At 38.3% G+C, this 14,616-nt stretch overlaps 2 protein-coding genes across 4 annotated transcripts in view; one reads left to right on the top strand and one right to left on the bottom strand.

The window, feature by feature from the left end:
- SWT1 (SWT1 RNA endoribonuclease homolog) overlaps positions 1 to 3,277 on the bottom strand; it is a 45,590-nt gene extending 42,313 nt beyond the window's left edge. Inside the window, exon 1 of one of the 2 annotated variants that reach the window (XM_088154266.1) lies at positions 2,995 to 3,277. The gene's annotated coding sequence lies outside the window, so the exon portion shown is untranslated. The remainder of the gene's footprint in view (positions 1 to 2,994) is intronic. The other variant, XM_088154265.1, reaches the window with a different exon arrangement.
- A 196-nt stretch (positions 3,278 to 3,473) lies between these two features.
- Positions 3,474 to 14,616, top strand: part of TRMT1L (tRNA methyltransferase 1L) — a 31,580-nt gene continuing 20,437 nt past the window's right edge. Inside the window, exons 1-4 of one of the 2 annotated variants that reach the window (XM_007434512.4) lie at positions 3,474 to 3,766; positions 9,245 to 9,397; positions 12,280 to 12,390; positions 13,152 to 13,265. In XM_007434512.4, the coding sequence (XP_007434574.1) occupies positions 3,649 to 3,766; positions 9,245 to 9,397; positions 12,280 to 12,390; positions 13,152 to 13,265 (496 nt within the window). In that variant the 5' untranslated portion in view covers positions 3,474 to 3,648. The remainder of the gene's footprint in view (positions 3,767 to 9,244; positions 9,398 to 12,279; positions 12,391 to 13,151; positions 13,266 to 14,616) is intronic. The other variant, XM_007434511.4, reaches the window with a different exon arrangement.

Below are 14,616 nucleotides of genomic sequence, written 5' to 3'. Positions count from 1 at the left end.
TATGAAAGCTTTTCACATTCTTGCTGAGACTCAAATATATATTTCTCCTGGGCTGTGCAAAGAACCTCAAGCAAAAAATTACAACTGTGAGAATTTGCTAATTGGCTGGAATCTGCTCTTCTAAGTTTCTACAAATGGTGCATATTTACTTACTCATTTCTACCTATTTTGTATAAGATAGCTGTGGTTCACAGTAGTTAACAATGCCATTGATGGAATGGGGGATTTTGGAACAAAGCATTATGCAGAGCCCTAGAACTGACCTTCACTAAGTTGCTGAGTAGATAATTAAGTTGCAAACTGAGTTCTGTTTGAATTGCCTTCCCTCTGAGTATTGTGCATTTTATCAGCTAGGGCAAAAAGTGGAAGTAAGAAGCAGAAGCATAGCAGAGGCAGTGAAAGCCCTCCCACAAGCATTTCTAACCTATATAGATAAGGGACTGGCTAGCTCTGCTCATATTTCCCTTAGCAGCAACAAGCACCCACCCTTTGGGCATTAGTACCCACCTACTTAGGAGTGTTTTAACTATGTTTACCAATGAAATTGTATTCATTTATGATGTAATGATTTTCTGATTGTAACTGTTTAAATTCTAATGCTTTGGATGGAGCATTCGCGCTTGCTTTATTTTTTATTGATTAATTGATTATATTTATATAGCCACCCATCTCACAAAAAAGCGAGAAAGCCAACCTCCAAGCGCCCTTTAATCTGCAGAATAAAGCTATTAAAAGAGATTTCCACCGTGCATGTTAATTGGGTGTTGCATGCCAGGTTCAATGAACCCAGAGTTTCCTGGGACAACATCATGTACCTACAGAAAGCTTTGAGATGGCTAAATTGCAGCCCCATCACATGCAAAAGAATCTGCTGGGCCTAAGGTTCTATGATTCTGGGTAGCTGAAATATGTTTCGAGAGTCAGAGATTCATTTACTTATTCATTTTTACCTATTTTGAGCAATGAAAATGTGTTATGCCATAGTTAGTGATGCCATGTGTACAGTATATGAAAATTTGGGGCTGGAGAAGATGCAACCCCATCATATGAAGGGCAATCTCCTGGATATGTTGTTATACAAACTGGGGTGGCCCAAACTATTCTGAGATGCAACCACTCTGTTACTTATTAATTTGTGCAGATCTTGAGCAAGATATGGCTATGCCACATGATAATTATGGTGCCCTTAACATATGGAAAATATTGGACCAGAAAGATGCAGCCCTATCACTTCCAGGTCAGTCTGTTAGATATGAGGATGCATGATTTGGGGTGCCATAACTATGGGAGGCAACAACTCAAATCTGAGGTTTGTCATGCATTATGTTTTGTTGCCCTAAGGCAGTAATTTGTTTCTTAAAGACAGAGTGTCCTAGTTATGGAGATATACAATATGAATTAGTTCTAAGTTTAACTTTAAGCATAGCATTCAGGTTTACATTCATTTTCCCAGCTGAAGTGACTTTTGATGTTTTTGTGCAAATAAGGAACCAGCAACTTCAGAACAGTTTACAGCAAGAGAAGGTTTGCTGTTCAAAGGGAGAACTATAATTGCATTATTCCTATCCATCTGTAGCAGTAGAGGAGGGAGGGAGATGTCTTCCATCTCTCTCCCCTTTAAACAAGAGTATTATACAAGCAAAATATACATTCTGGCAATGTTGCTGGGCTTAAATTTTGCTTTTGGCAGAGTGGTAGAAATTGTGCACCCCTGTAAACTATATAAGTGGACGGACAGGCTATAAATCTTCAGCCTGAGATAAGAAGGAGGAATTGATAAGGAAAAAGGAAGACATACCTTGTTAAGTGGCTTATTTATTGGGAGAAAATGAATGTAGAAGCCTCCATGACCCTTTATAAATATTATGACTGAGATGGAAATTTTAAAATCTTGCCTCACTTGCCCCTAACCATGAAACAAACAGTGTATCCCTTACCTGAGAGATCAGCTGTCTTGATACTAGCTTTTGACAGATGGCTAAACCTGTGGGTCTAACCATCTGTCAATTCAGGCAGCATACAAGTTTAATAAATTATTAAAATAATCTGCCAGTCACAGCAGTACTGGGATTGGCAGATGGTTTCTCACTGAGAAAGAGAGCAACAAAAGGTTTCATGCTTTGCTTAACATGTTCTGTATATTCTAAATCAGGACAACATCATAGGGCAGCAGACCAGAAAACATGCAGGATAAGGATCAGCAGTGGGGCAGAACATTTTACACTAGTTTAGTTTACAAACAGCATGTCATGTGAAAATTGCTTTACCAGAGTGTTGGAGAAACCATAAATATTCATTCTGACCATTCTGTACCCCCACCATCCATTCTAGTTAAAGCCACTTCTAGCTGATTAAATAAAACTAATTACTCACTGGGATAGTAGTAAGTTTTCTCCCATTATAAAAGTTCTGTTCTGCTGTACTGTCTGAATTTGATATATTTGATACATCTGATATATTATGCTTTACCACCAGTCCTGTTGCAATTTAAAAGGAAATCAACATATAAAAGTATAGCAATTTTAAATTGTTTTAGTCCACCTCCTGAAAAAATGTCCACTGTTCATGTTTCTATCTGTTATGTTAAAGATGTAAGAAAACAGCCATAGACATTAATGTTTTCTTACAATGACTGTAGATGTTTGCTCTGGAGAAAAATGGCTATTAAAAATAAAAGAGCAAATATCCAGAGTCTTTGTTAAAATGGGTAAATAAGTATTTAAGTGATGTCAGCAAAACATCACAACAATATCATAATCAGCCAAATTGATTACCAAAGCACAGGAGAGGGCTGGGTTTGGTTTCTACCTTACACTGTATCCATTTTAAAATACTTTTCTTCTCCCGTGTGCTTGTCAACTTTACAGCACAGACGGTAACAAGGTAAATGAAGACGACTCCCCTGCTGAACCAGTCCTGCTTTGACCGGAGTTTGTTGAAGCAACCGTAAAGCTGGGTTCAATTAACATGCGAAGCCAAGCTCAACGAGCCTACCTTGTAGCTTTTGAGGAAGTGGGGACGGCCCGTTCACACACGCCTACCGAATCAAGATTCCCGGAGCCTCGACAGCCTTTCCAGAGAGATCATTTTTAGCTCCTTAAAACGTTTCTCCCAACGCGTTCTACGGCTCTTTCTCGCGGTAACGTAAAGGCACCTCCGGTCCGAAAAGTATTGGCCATTCGTCCTGGCTTGTTTTCCTCTGACGTCTCAGGCACCAATCTCCGCCCTTGAAGACTTCTCTCACAATAAAAAGGACCACTCCGGCAGGCAGATGGCCTCCATTCTACACTCCAACCGGATACGGGTGAATGCATAAACCCCACTCCCTGCTGAGTTGCATGCCGGGTACTGTAGTTCGCCTACAGCTAGCTAATTATACACCATGGCAAAATGCAGCATGTTGCATTCAGTGTGGCGGCATTTTGGGTATTGTAGTTCAAGAGTCGCGTTGGACTTTGGGTGATGTAGTCGCTAGGGGTTCAAAATGTCTCGGAGCTGTAGCCTTGCCCTTACCGTCCAGTAGTACGGCAACAGCTTGGCCAGCGAGGGATCACGCCTAAGTGGTGCGAGGGGTCTTTGGAGAGCGGACTGAGAAGGAGGAGGGAAAGAAAGTCATCCTCTCCTCTCCAACTTCGCTTTGTGGGAAAGATGGCGACCGAGGACGCCCCGCTGCCGCTGTTGCAACCACCGCTGTCGCCCCCAAAGGAAGAGAGACTTACGGAAAGCAGGGAAGAAGAAGAAGATAAGGAGGCAGCGGAGGAGCTCAGTGAGTAAAAGGAAGGGGCAGGAACCGCCTGCAGGGTGAGGGTTTTGCCCTGAGGAGAAGGAGGGAGAGGCTGCATTTGCCGCCGGCTTTTTTTCTCCTTATCCTCTCCGCTTGAGAGGAACCTTTCAGACGACTAGAAGGCGCGTTCAGATGTTAGGCTCGTCGGTCAGAGGTTTCCTGTCTTCCAGGCGGTGCCTTTCTTGGGCGCCCTGGAGGGGCATCACCGTGATGGGGTGGGGGAAAGCGATGCCTGTTTACAGGGACGCAGCTATGAGTCTCCTTTAAGGAGAAATGCTGCAGGCCCTCAGCCGGTTGTGCCTCGGTGCTGTTGAATGAATGCATTACGTTCCTCCTAGAGGACCTGTTATTGCAAAAAACATTGTTTTTTTTATTAGCTTTTAATGGCGTATTAAACAGGTCTTGGTGTACAGGATATCCTCTTGGGGGCGGGAAGAAAGCGTTGACAGGAGGCTCTTGCTATCCTTCCAGTTTTCCCTTTCCCCCCTCTTAGTTACAGTAAAGGATAAAATAGGTAAATCACAAGTCATTAGTAGAGCTGGTATGGTGTACTCCTTCACGCAGGATTCTCTGTCGAGAAGGGATGATCTCAGCAAAAATTGAAAAACCTTCCTTCCAGCTAGTGCCAGATGCTTTCTATCAGATCCAAGGGACATCTGACCTGATTAGTTAGTGAAGGCTCCCAGGAAAAGCCCAGCAAATATCAGCTGCCTGTGCTTCTGTTCCTCAACTGCAGTTATCAAGTCTTGGAGCATCATTGAGCTGCCTGCTGTTTTCTTTCTGGGGAGCTTTGTGTTAACGACTCTATTGTTTAAACAGATCCTTCCCCTAGGCAAACAAATTAGTAATTCCCTTGGGAATTTCAGAACTTCATTGTTCATGGACTGCCTGAATGAAATCTCCATGTTCAGTGTCAGCTGTTTCTCGATCACTTGTCAGCTTGGGCCCAGGAAGGATATGCAGCACATGGAGCTTTCTCCTAGAAAGCTAGATCTGGATCTATAGAAACAAAGCTTTGTTCAGCGTTATTTGCTTTCTAGATCTTCTCCTTTCACCATATTTCTTAAGTTGAACATTTGAACATTAAGTTGAACTTTTGTCTGAATCATTTGTTGGGTAGTGAAATGTCCGTGAGCAAACAACCAAGCTCAGAGAGCAACAAGGACTCCACATTTGATATAGTCAAAGGAGGGTGATCAGAGTCACTCTTTTCAAACTAAACGCCAACCCACTAAGGATAATCAAAGCCCAAGGAAATAGAAGATTTCCTTATCCAAGCAAACACTTTTCTAAACAATTGCCTTTTCTTTGCTGGATACATATGGTAATATGTGCATTAAATTCTTCTTTCATCCTTTAGATTTTATTTTCTGTCCCATCCAGGTAAGTGGTATCTCTGTTAGCAAGTTAGCACATTACTGCATTTGTGCATTTTCCTGCATTTCATAAAAACCAATTCCCCCCTATATCTACATATCTTCTAAATTTATCCTGTCCTGCTTTATGCCGAAATATATCTAATTATTTTGATTAATCAAAGTGTTTTTTCTTTTTCCTTTGCAAGCAAAAGTATGGGCAAAACTACTTTGATTAAATGTGTGAATATAGCCTTATGACATAGCTCTAGAATATAAATTTATGTCAATTATGCTTTATTTGTTTATTATAGTATTTAAGATTTGCTTCCTGGTGAAAACATTGAGATTTTTAATTTACTGATTGTTTTATGACTGCTTGAGTGCCCTTTGGGCAGAAAGAAGAAATATTGAGTTAATTATAGCTAACTGAATATTTTAAGAAGCACACATTCTCTTTTTCCAACACTAGCTTAGGATACTGAGAGGCACACAAAAGGCAAATTGTTTCAGAGATCTAATAGCTGAGATCTTCCAGAATTTCATATTGTTATCTGGCAATCTTAGGTATTGTAAAAAATAAAGCAAATAAAGGTTGCATCTTTTATTTCAATCTCTTGAAGAGGCAAAGTGGCATGAACTGTGAGTGAATGAGGAAAACCCAACAGAAGCCTGAGCAAATATTCTTGGGCCTGGATCTAGATCAAGAAGGGGAAACTGGTGGTCGTTAATACTGTTGAATTAGCTTGGACAATGGATGCTGGCAATTGTAGTTTAGGAATATCTGGAGGGCCACAAGTTTTCTAGCCGTGATATAGATGGAATTAGGGGGACGCGGTGGTGCAGCGGCTTAATGATGCTGAAAGTTGCCGGCCAGAAATGGCTGACGCTTTGGCGGTTCGAGTCCAGCCTTTGCGCTAAACAGGGTGAGCTCCTGTTTCCTCCCCAGTTCCTGTCAACCCAACAGGTCGAAAACTCACGTGAGTAGATAAATGGGTACTCTCATTCCGGTGGGAGGAAAAATACTGGTGGCGCCTTGCAAAAGGAGTCGGAAGCAGTTACCGGTAAGCGCGAAACCACGCTCGCCAGAAGAAAAAGGGTGCGAAGCAACGGAAACCCCGCCTCCTGCGCTCACCAGCTGGGCTCTGCTCTAGGAAGGAGGCTCTGGCAAACCACTTCTGAAACAATTGCCTTGAAAACTGCAAGGACTCGTCCAAGGAGTCACTGCAGGGTCAGTAATGACTGAGCGCAGACAAAAAAAAAAAAAATAGATGGAATTGAGGATTCATGGAATTGAGAATAATTATCTTTGAGTCCATGTTGTTCTTGGCTTGGGGTTTTCCAATGAGTGATAATAAATCATTGAATTATTACTTTATAAAGTATGCTACATGCTGGTTAATATATAATATTTATTTTTATTTTATTTATTTATTAAACTTATCACTGGCCATCTCCCCCCAATGGGGGACTCTGGGTGGCTCACAACATATTAAAACAATATATACAATTAAAATTTATAACAGCACACATTTACAAAAATAAAAGGAAAAAATCCAGAAGGCTGGTGGTTCAAGGCAGCAACACCAGGCCTCTGTTATCATTATATAATGTAATATATGGTGGTTCTTGCCCAATCTTTCACTCAAGACATTGCCTTACAAAGTTAAAAAAAAAAAAAAAGAAGTATTCCCAGAATTCCTCGCAGTTAAGTTTAAACGCTGCACTAGTCATTCTTTTGCTGGGAACTGTAAGTTTCAAGAAGCCATGAGCAGGATAAAAGTGAAGTAGATTTCAATACTGCTTTAAGGTTTTTAGAGAGCAAGATAAAAATAAATGTAAAAATCCTTAATTGTATTCCTATATTAGTTGAATCAGCAAGCATACTTTTGCTAAACTGAAATAAGACTTATGCATAACTAGGTCTTAGTTTCTCTTTTCATGCATAGTTTTGCTAAACTGAAACTAAGACTCTTGCATAATGCAAGAAAGGATTATGCTTCCAGTAGAAGAGAATATATGTAGCTCAGGGTTGAACTGTGGGTTCCTTGGTGCTCTCTGAGCTTGGTTGTTTGCTGGCAGATGTTTCATTACCCAACTATGTAACATCATCAGTGTGAGTGTGGGGTTTGCTCCCTGTTTATATACAGTAGCTTGCCCTGCCAGTTTTGGTGGGAGAGTGGTTTTCTCCTTAGTTCCTTGATTAGGGTATTGTTTTCTGCTTGATTGTTTGTCTGGTATTAATCTCTGCTTATATGGGTGTTGGCTGCTGGAGAGGATGTGTTCTGGTCTTTTTGTTTCCTTCTTAGCTTTTTTATTGTCTAAGGGTCAATTCTAAGGGTAAATTGCCTTTGGTATACATCTTAGAAAAATGTATTTGGTGTTTATAAATTTATTAATTACAGTCTCTCTGGTCTAATATCTAATTTATGTTCCTTTTTTTGGTATTCTGGATATATATTTTTATATTATATTTTTTGTCTCATATAGTCCTTCTCAGCAAGTACCCCATATTAATGTCAGAAATATTTTTAATCATTGTTGCAGAGGAAGCATCATCTTTGCTTTTTTAGCATTTTTACAAAAAAACTGTTAGCACTTTCTCCCTATGAATATGTGCCATATAAATACTAATCTGGATTACTCTATTCTGTAAAAGTGTAATAATAAATGGCAGCATAGAATATGAAAGATCTATTGTGTCTAAGTGTAAATATATTCTAAAACCCTACAACTCTATATTGATTTCCTCAACAAATATCCTTAGAAAATTAAAATGAGTGATGAATACACCGTTGTTTGACAGGGTGTCTCACCTGTCCAAAAGAGAGAGAGAGAGGGAGAGAGAGAATGGTACAGGCATTCTGTGGATTAGAGAGGAGAGCAAGGGGCAACTTCATATGTTTTTGGATAAATAAATATTGAATCACCAGATGCGTCTACCTTGGCAGCTCTTACTTGCGGCTACAAACAAGCTCTCAGAATTCCAAATCTGTCCCCTAGCCCTAAAACTTGGCATAGCCCCATGTTAAAACTTCTCTTTAATTGTAAAGTAGTTTTTTTTTTAATTCATAAATACTCCCCTGAATAACTTCCTAATCCTGGGGCATGTCTACAGTATTTCATTCTCTATTTTCAGGCAAAATATTAAGAATATCATATTAATCCTAATTGTTGATATTCCTTGCTATGTCCTTGTAGAAAAGCATAAGTAGGACCAACCTTTTAGATCATTTTTACTTTGAATATTTCCTCTACACTAGGATACATTAATTTTCACTAAAATAGTGCATTCATATTTGTAAATGTCAGTAATGGTCATTAAGCAGAAATAAGTAACTTTATGGAAGGCATTCGTTTAAGGCAATGAAGTTGGTACCAGAAAGGTGGTGGACTGAATTATATGCATATAAATATTATTTTTGTGTATTACAGTATGAATAAAGTTGGCTTACTGCTTAGAAGAAAAAATTGTGCAAAGATCAGTTTTCAAATCTTTAATTGCAATTATGAAATTATGAGCAAGAAATGAGAACATATATTTCATTTCCTTCCTATGCCAGCCTTAAGCATTGCTAAAAATCACATTTGTTCTATTCTCAGGAATGGGCAATTTTAACCAGATCCCATCTTCACCAGGATTTACAAATTAGCTTGAGATCTTGGTTAGAGTTGGACATTGGTTAATAAGAACTTGCTTAAAAATAATGTAACTGGTTAAATTAAGTTTGAGAGGAAAAAATATCTGAAGCAGGAATGCAAATGGAAATACATAATTTTAAAAATTTTCTCTTAGGTATGAAGTATTGTACAAAGTGTAGTTTTCAGTAAATCTGGCACTAGACATGCTACTTTCCTTTTCAAATTGTTAGTTCCAAACTCAATTTTTTATTTGGAAAAAAACAACTAAATTCTGTGGGACTTGTTAGTGATGATTTACTGAACTCTTGTTAATTTTAATGGATCTAATTTATCTTTTATCTCACACTTTTTTGCATTGCATATATACTAATTGGAATACTGTAGTATATTTACACAGAAAATAATGCAGCTAATTAATATGTATTGTTTTGCCTTATAATCTTGGTTTTTTATCTTTGTGTAGATGGGATGGATGACTCCAAAAAACTTGATAGCTCCAGGCAAGATATAGAAATTATTAATGAAGATATAAATGCCAAAATGAAAGAAACAGAGCAAAATTCCATTGAAGATCTTAACAGTAACCTACTAGATGCATCATCTAAATCTCTACAAGGTTCGCTAAGATAATACAGAAAACTTTGCTTTATGTGGGGTTGTTTACAGGACATGAAATATTCTGCCAATCTGTCTTTTACAAATTAGTAAAAATATATAGATAAAGAGTATAAGATGGGTTACATCGTCTAATTGTTAATGTTGAAAAATATTGCAGCGTTAGGCAAAAATGTGAATTCTTTGTATGTTCATATGTATTTCTCCCAAGATTTATAGATCAAACCTCAAAGGAGGTGACTGCTTATCACTTTAGTAGTAGTGTAATACCACTCTAACAAAACCTTATAATGTAGTCAGGAGTATACTACCTACAACTTATTGGTTCCTAACTTCAGTTTAAGTTTATTAAAATATACAATAATGGATCAACATACTACATCATGAATGCAGCCCCCAGAGCCACTGCATTTCAGCGGCACTGAACTTTTTCTGATATATCATGAAATCACCCCAAATCTCTGGACCTCCAGCCAGTCAATGAAACACCCTGTGTAATCCCAATACAGTTAGTAATGAGGAAGCCCACTGAATACACTGGGATTTTGTCCCAGTTAAATATATACATTATATATACAGTATTTAAGTAAATGTTCAGCGCCATAATTCCAAATTATGCCCAAAGATACATAAAAGCCAAAATACATTATTTATTCTTTGCCACTGAAAATAGAGCCAAAAATATAGGAAAGAGTTAACCTTTTTTAGCTAGAAACCAGAGTTTAAAACTTATTCTAATTCCATGGAGGAAATTCTTTGCTTTCAATTGTTTGCTCTCCTTTTTGGGAGAAGCGATGGCTTTTCGCTTGCTTCACTTTGATGGCAGGAACACCAAAAGTCAGCATAAGAGCAGCAAGGAGACACAAATCAAATCTCCTGTCTTCCCATTGCCAGTAATGTTCTGGGAAATTATAGACCAGTCTGTTTAATGTCTATTCCAGACAAACTAATAGAAACGCTAACAATAATAATAAAAAGTAGGCAGATAGAGAAACATGTTTTGATCAAGGAAAATCAGCATGGATTCTGCAAAGGTAAATTCTGCTTCACCAATTTTCTAGAGTTCTTTTTTTAAGTGTCAGCAGGCACATCCATGGAGGTGATCCTGTCAATACTGTATATCTGAATTTTTAAAAACCGTTGACCAAATTGATAAACTTTTATGGATTGCTGCCACAAAATCCCAACACTGTGATGCCTTTATCCAAATGTATGGTGTGTCCAATTTGAAATACTGTGTACACTTCTGATTGCCTCATTTGAAAAAGGATGTACTAGTTGGCAAAATTTCAGAAAAACTATGTAGGAGCTTGAACAGCTTCTTTACTAGAAAAGGCTATCACTTTTGCTTTAAAAAAGGCAACCATTATAAATTCCCACATGACATGGATATTTTTTTGTACTACAAGTCCTCGTTTAATGACCACTTGTTCAACAACTGTTCAAACTTGTGATGGCGCTGAACAAGTACTTACAACTGGACCTCAACGTTCTGGCTGTTGCAGTGCCCCTATGGTCATGTGATTGCGATTTGGGCACTCGGCAACCAGCCTGGAATTCCGACCCTTGCAGCGTCCCAGGGTAACATGATCACAATTTGCAATCTTCCCTGGTGGCTTTCCACAAGCAAAGCCAATAGGGAAGCCAGCTGGAAGTTGAAAGTCATGATCATGTGAGGTTCTCATTTAATGGACCACACAATCCTCACTTAACGATGGTAACTGGCAACTGCTGGAACTGCCATCACTAAGTGGTGCAGCCACATGACATTGCACTTCACAACTGCATTGCTTAGTGATAGAAATTCCAATCCCAATTACAATAGTTAAGCAGGGACTACCTGTAATTATTGTTGGTAACTTGCTTTTTTTCTTTATGGACTGTTTGACCTAAGAGATAGCTCTTATACTTTTACAGAATTTGGGGTCTTGGCTTCTTCACAAGTTGCTAAACTTACCTTGACATTTAGTCTCTGGAGGTGGGAAGTCAGTGTGCCCTTCTTCCTTTTGTCCCTCCCTACAAAACTCCCCTGTTCCTGTTAGCTCTTTTAGTTGCTCATTGCCAACTTATCTCTTCTTTCCAGACTGCTAGCTGGAACTGAGCTGTTGGCTGATGAATGCTGATTACTTGACCCATAGTCAGCTGCAGCTATAAGATTCTTCCTGTCAGGCCTAGCCCAAGGAACTCCAAGAGACAGTGCAAATTCAGTCCAGTTATGTTTATTAGCTACAACCTCTAGCAAGAATCTTCCCAGACTGAAGCCCCAGATCCCAAAGTCAGCCAGCCACAACAGTGTGAACTCCTCAGGGAGGTGCCAGTCTCATCCTCTTGTTCCTCCCACTCTCTTCTGGGGAGCTAAGAAAATGTTTATCTCCCTGAGCCTGGCCTTCATAATTCCATTCTATCACACTTCCCTTAGATTGTAAGCATGGCAAGTGAGCAAACATCTTCCCCATTCAGCAGGAAAAAGAGAAGCACACACTCAGTTGCCCAGATAATTCTCAAATTTAGCTGATGAGCTCCACAAATATTCCAGTTCAAAGCCTATGTAATATTTTAATGCTGTTCTAAATATATTGTCAATGTATGAACTTTAGTGGAAATTTAGTATGAGGTTTTTAATATTTTTTTTTATCTTTTGGATTTGTTTGGGGAAAGAGTACTACAGTACTATTACAGAGCCATGGGGACCTAATAGGCAAGATGATTAGGTAAACATGGGCCATTATAGGATCAGAGGATTGATTGAGAGACACAATGCACAAAAACTCCAGACTTCTAGAAACTGTTTGAAAGATTGAAGTTAAGTAGTACTTGATTATGTTTAGTGCGTATATACAGACACAGCCTTTGCTGAAAAATAATTTGAATTGTTTATTTTAGAGAAACATATTTCAATTCAGAGGACCCTTGCTGATTTAGAAAAACTGGCTGATCTGCAGGAAGGTTGCCTAATTTCTTCTGATTCCAAGAATGAAGACCAACAACTGGCAGGTATTAAAAATATCTCCAGAAGTAAACGACTAATGATTGAAATGTAATGCTTGTGGCATTCAGTTTTTGGACAGATACTTAGCATGGTAGGTACAGAAAACAGAGAAAGTCTGAAAAAAATATATTATTGATCTTAAAATGGGAGCCAGATAAGGAGCGATGCATCAGTGATGGTTATCAGTCTAGGCAATATGTGTAAAGAATTACAACAAATTATTTAAGTGGTAGTGATTAAAATATTTTAAAGAAAAAAACAAAAGTAAGTATCATTTCACTTATATCACTGTAGGGCTATACCTGCAGTTCTGTCCTTGTTGTCAGGTCCAAGTGAGAAGATGCAGTAAAATTAGTTTCCCAGAAGAAGCTAGGAACAAGGATATCCATAGTAATGCTTACAGCATGGAAAGGAACAAGAAAAATGTATCTGTTGAGTAGGCAGTGATGTGCTAGTTATTTCTATAGTAACCTTAGATTATCTTAATTAATCTTGTGAAGAAAAGATTAAAGATTTCTACTTCAGTCTTGGATCTCAGATACTTCAACACTAGTTTAACTAAACTTTAAATCATGACTTTTAAAACAAATAAGGTTCTTACACTTTTCAAGTATTAATGATTTGATTGCAAGTTGTTGAGTTGAGATGCAATTACTACTTCTGTATATTGTCAAGGAAACTTCAAGGAATTGCTTCCATTTTCTCAAAACTGAAAGACTGGGTTATTGCATTTTTCCCCTTATTTTGATCTAATTTAAATTACCAGCTGATAAGAAGTCCTGCCCCTTATGTCCTGAAGAGAGGTTCAAAGCTTGCAATGGTCACAAGCTCCATCGCCACCTTCAGAATCTTCATTGGAAAGTGTCCGTTGAATTTGAAGGTAAATACAGCTAAAATGCCATTATTAATAGTAATGCACTTAGATGACAACTGTTAGCTTTTCTGTGTAATTTGTGTTCTAAGTCAAACATCACGATCACAGGAGCATTCTTTAATTTATAATGGTCAGAGTTCAAGAAAAGAGATGAGCTGGCTTTTCCCCCAGGCGTTGGGACAGTAAGGCCGGAGCCCGGGAGATTGTATAGATGAATGGGTGTAGTTGATGGATTTGGATGGTAGTTGATGGATTGCCTGGTTTTGTTTTGTTTTTTTTGTTTTGTTTTCTTGCATTGTTTTTATTGTTTGTGTTTTTATTGTTGTTGTTAGCTGCCCAGAGTTGTGTGCCACAAGATGGGTGGCATATAAATCTTTCAAATAAATATCATCAGTGAAAAGAACAAGAAAAAATAATGATTACTTCTGTTTAGAATGGAAAGAGGTATACTTCAACAATGGAAGAGATAAAATTCAACAAATCCTTAGGACAAGACTGTTTTTCTACAATATATTATATATTATAAGATCTTCCAGGAAGGTTTGATTAAACCATTAATTCAGGTAAAGGATGAGATATAGCAATGTTAGATACTTCCTCCTTCCTGCCACGAAGCTTTTATTTCCTTGATTTACAAAAGAGGGGAATTATCCAACTCACCTAGGGTTGTATAGACCTCTGTATTGAATGTAGATTACAAATGTTTATGGCAATACTTGCAAAGAGATTAAATGGCCTTTTAACTGAATGAATACATCTTGGTCAGCTTGGATTTGTTCTGAAGAGATACATGAGGGAAATAATAGATATAATTCGAATATTACTAACAGTATAAATCAGAAAAACAAAAAAAGTAGTTATGATTTTTCTTGACCTAGAGAAAGCTTTTGATAATTTGGAATGACTCTGAAGAAGAACTGTGGTTAAAAATTTCTTATAGGGATACAGAGGGTATTATTATTTATTAAATTTATACGTCCCTCAACTCCCAGTGACTCTCAGCAGTTTACAAATTGTTAAAAACATTTAAAACAAGAAAACAACACATAACAAAAAGGAACGAAGATGGCAGAGATAGCAAACCCAGATGGGAACAAAGAAAAAGAAGAAAAGGGGGCTTCAATCACACTCACCAAAGGCCTGGGTGAAGAGCCAGGTTTCAGGGCCACAATACCAATAGAGTAGGGGCCATTTAGGGGAGACCTCATTCCAGGGGGCAAGTGTTCCTACAGTGAAGGCACACTTCTGGAGTCCCAATAGATGCCATTGTTTAACTGAAGGAACCTGGAGTGCCAGAACCCTGCCAGATAAGATTGGCTAGACAGATACTATGCAAGACAGGCAGTCTCTTAAGTAA

This window comes from Python bivittatus, unplaced genomic scaffold, assembly GCF_059951505.1.
Source record: "Python bivittatus isolate LINGU-HERP-01145 unplaced genomic scaffold, Pbiv_v1 ctg000700_np1212, whole genome shotgun sequence".
In the NCBI taxonomy this organism is placed as follows: Eukaryota; Metazoa; Chordata; class Lepidosauria; order Squamata; family Pythonidae; genus Python; species Python bivittatus.
Note: the sequence above shows the minus strand (reverse complement) of the source record. Positions and strands in the feature narration are given on the sequence as shown.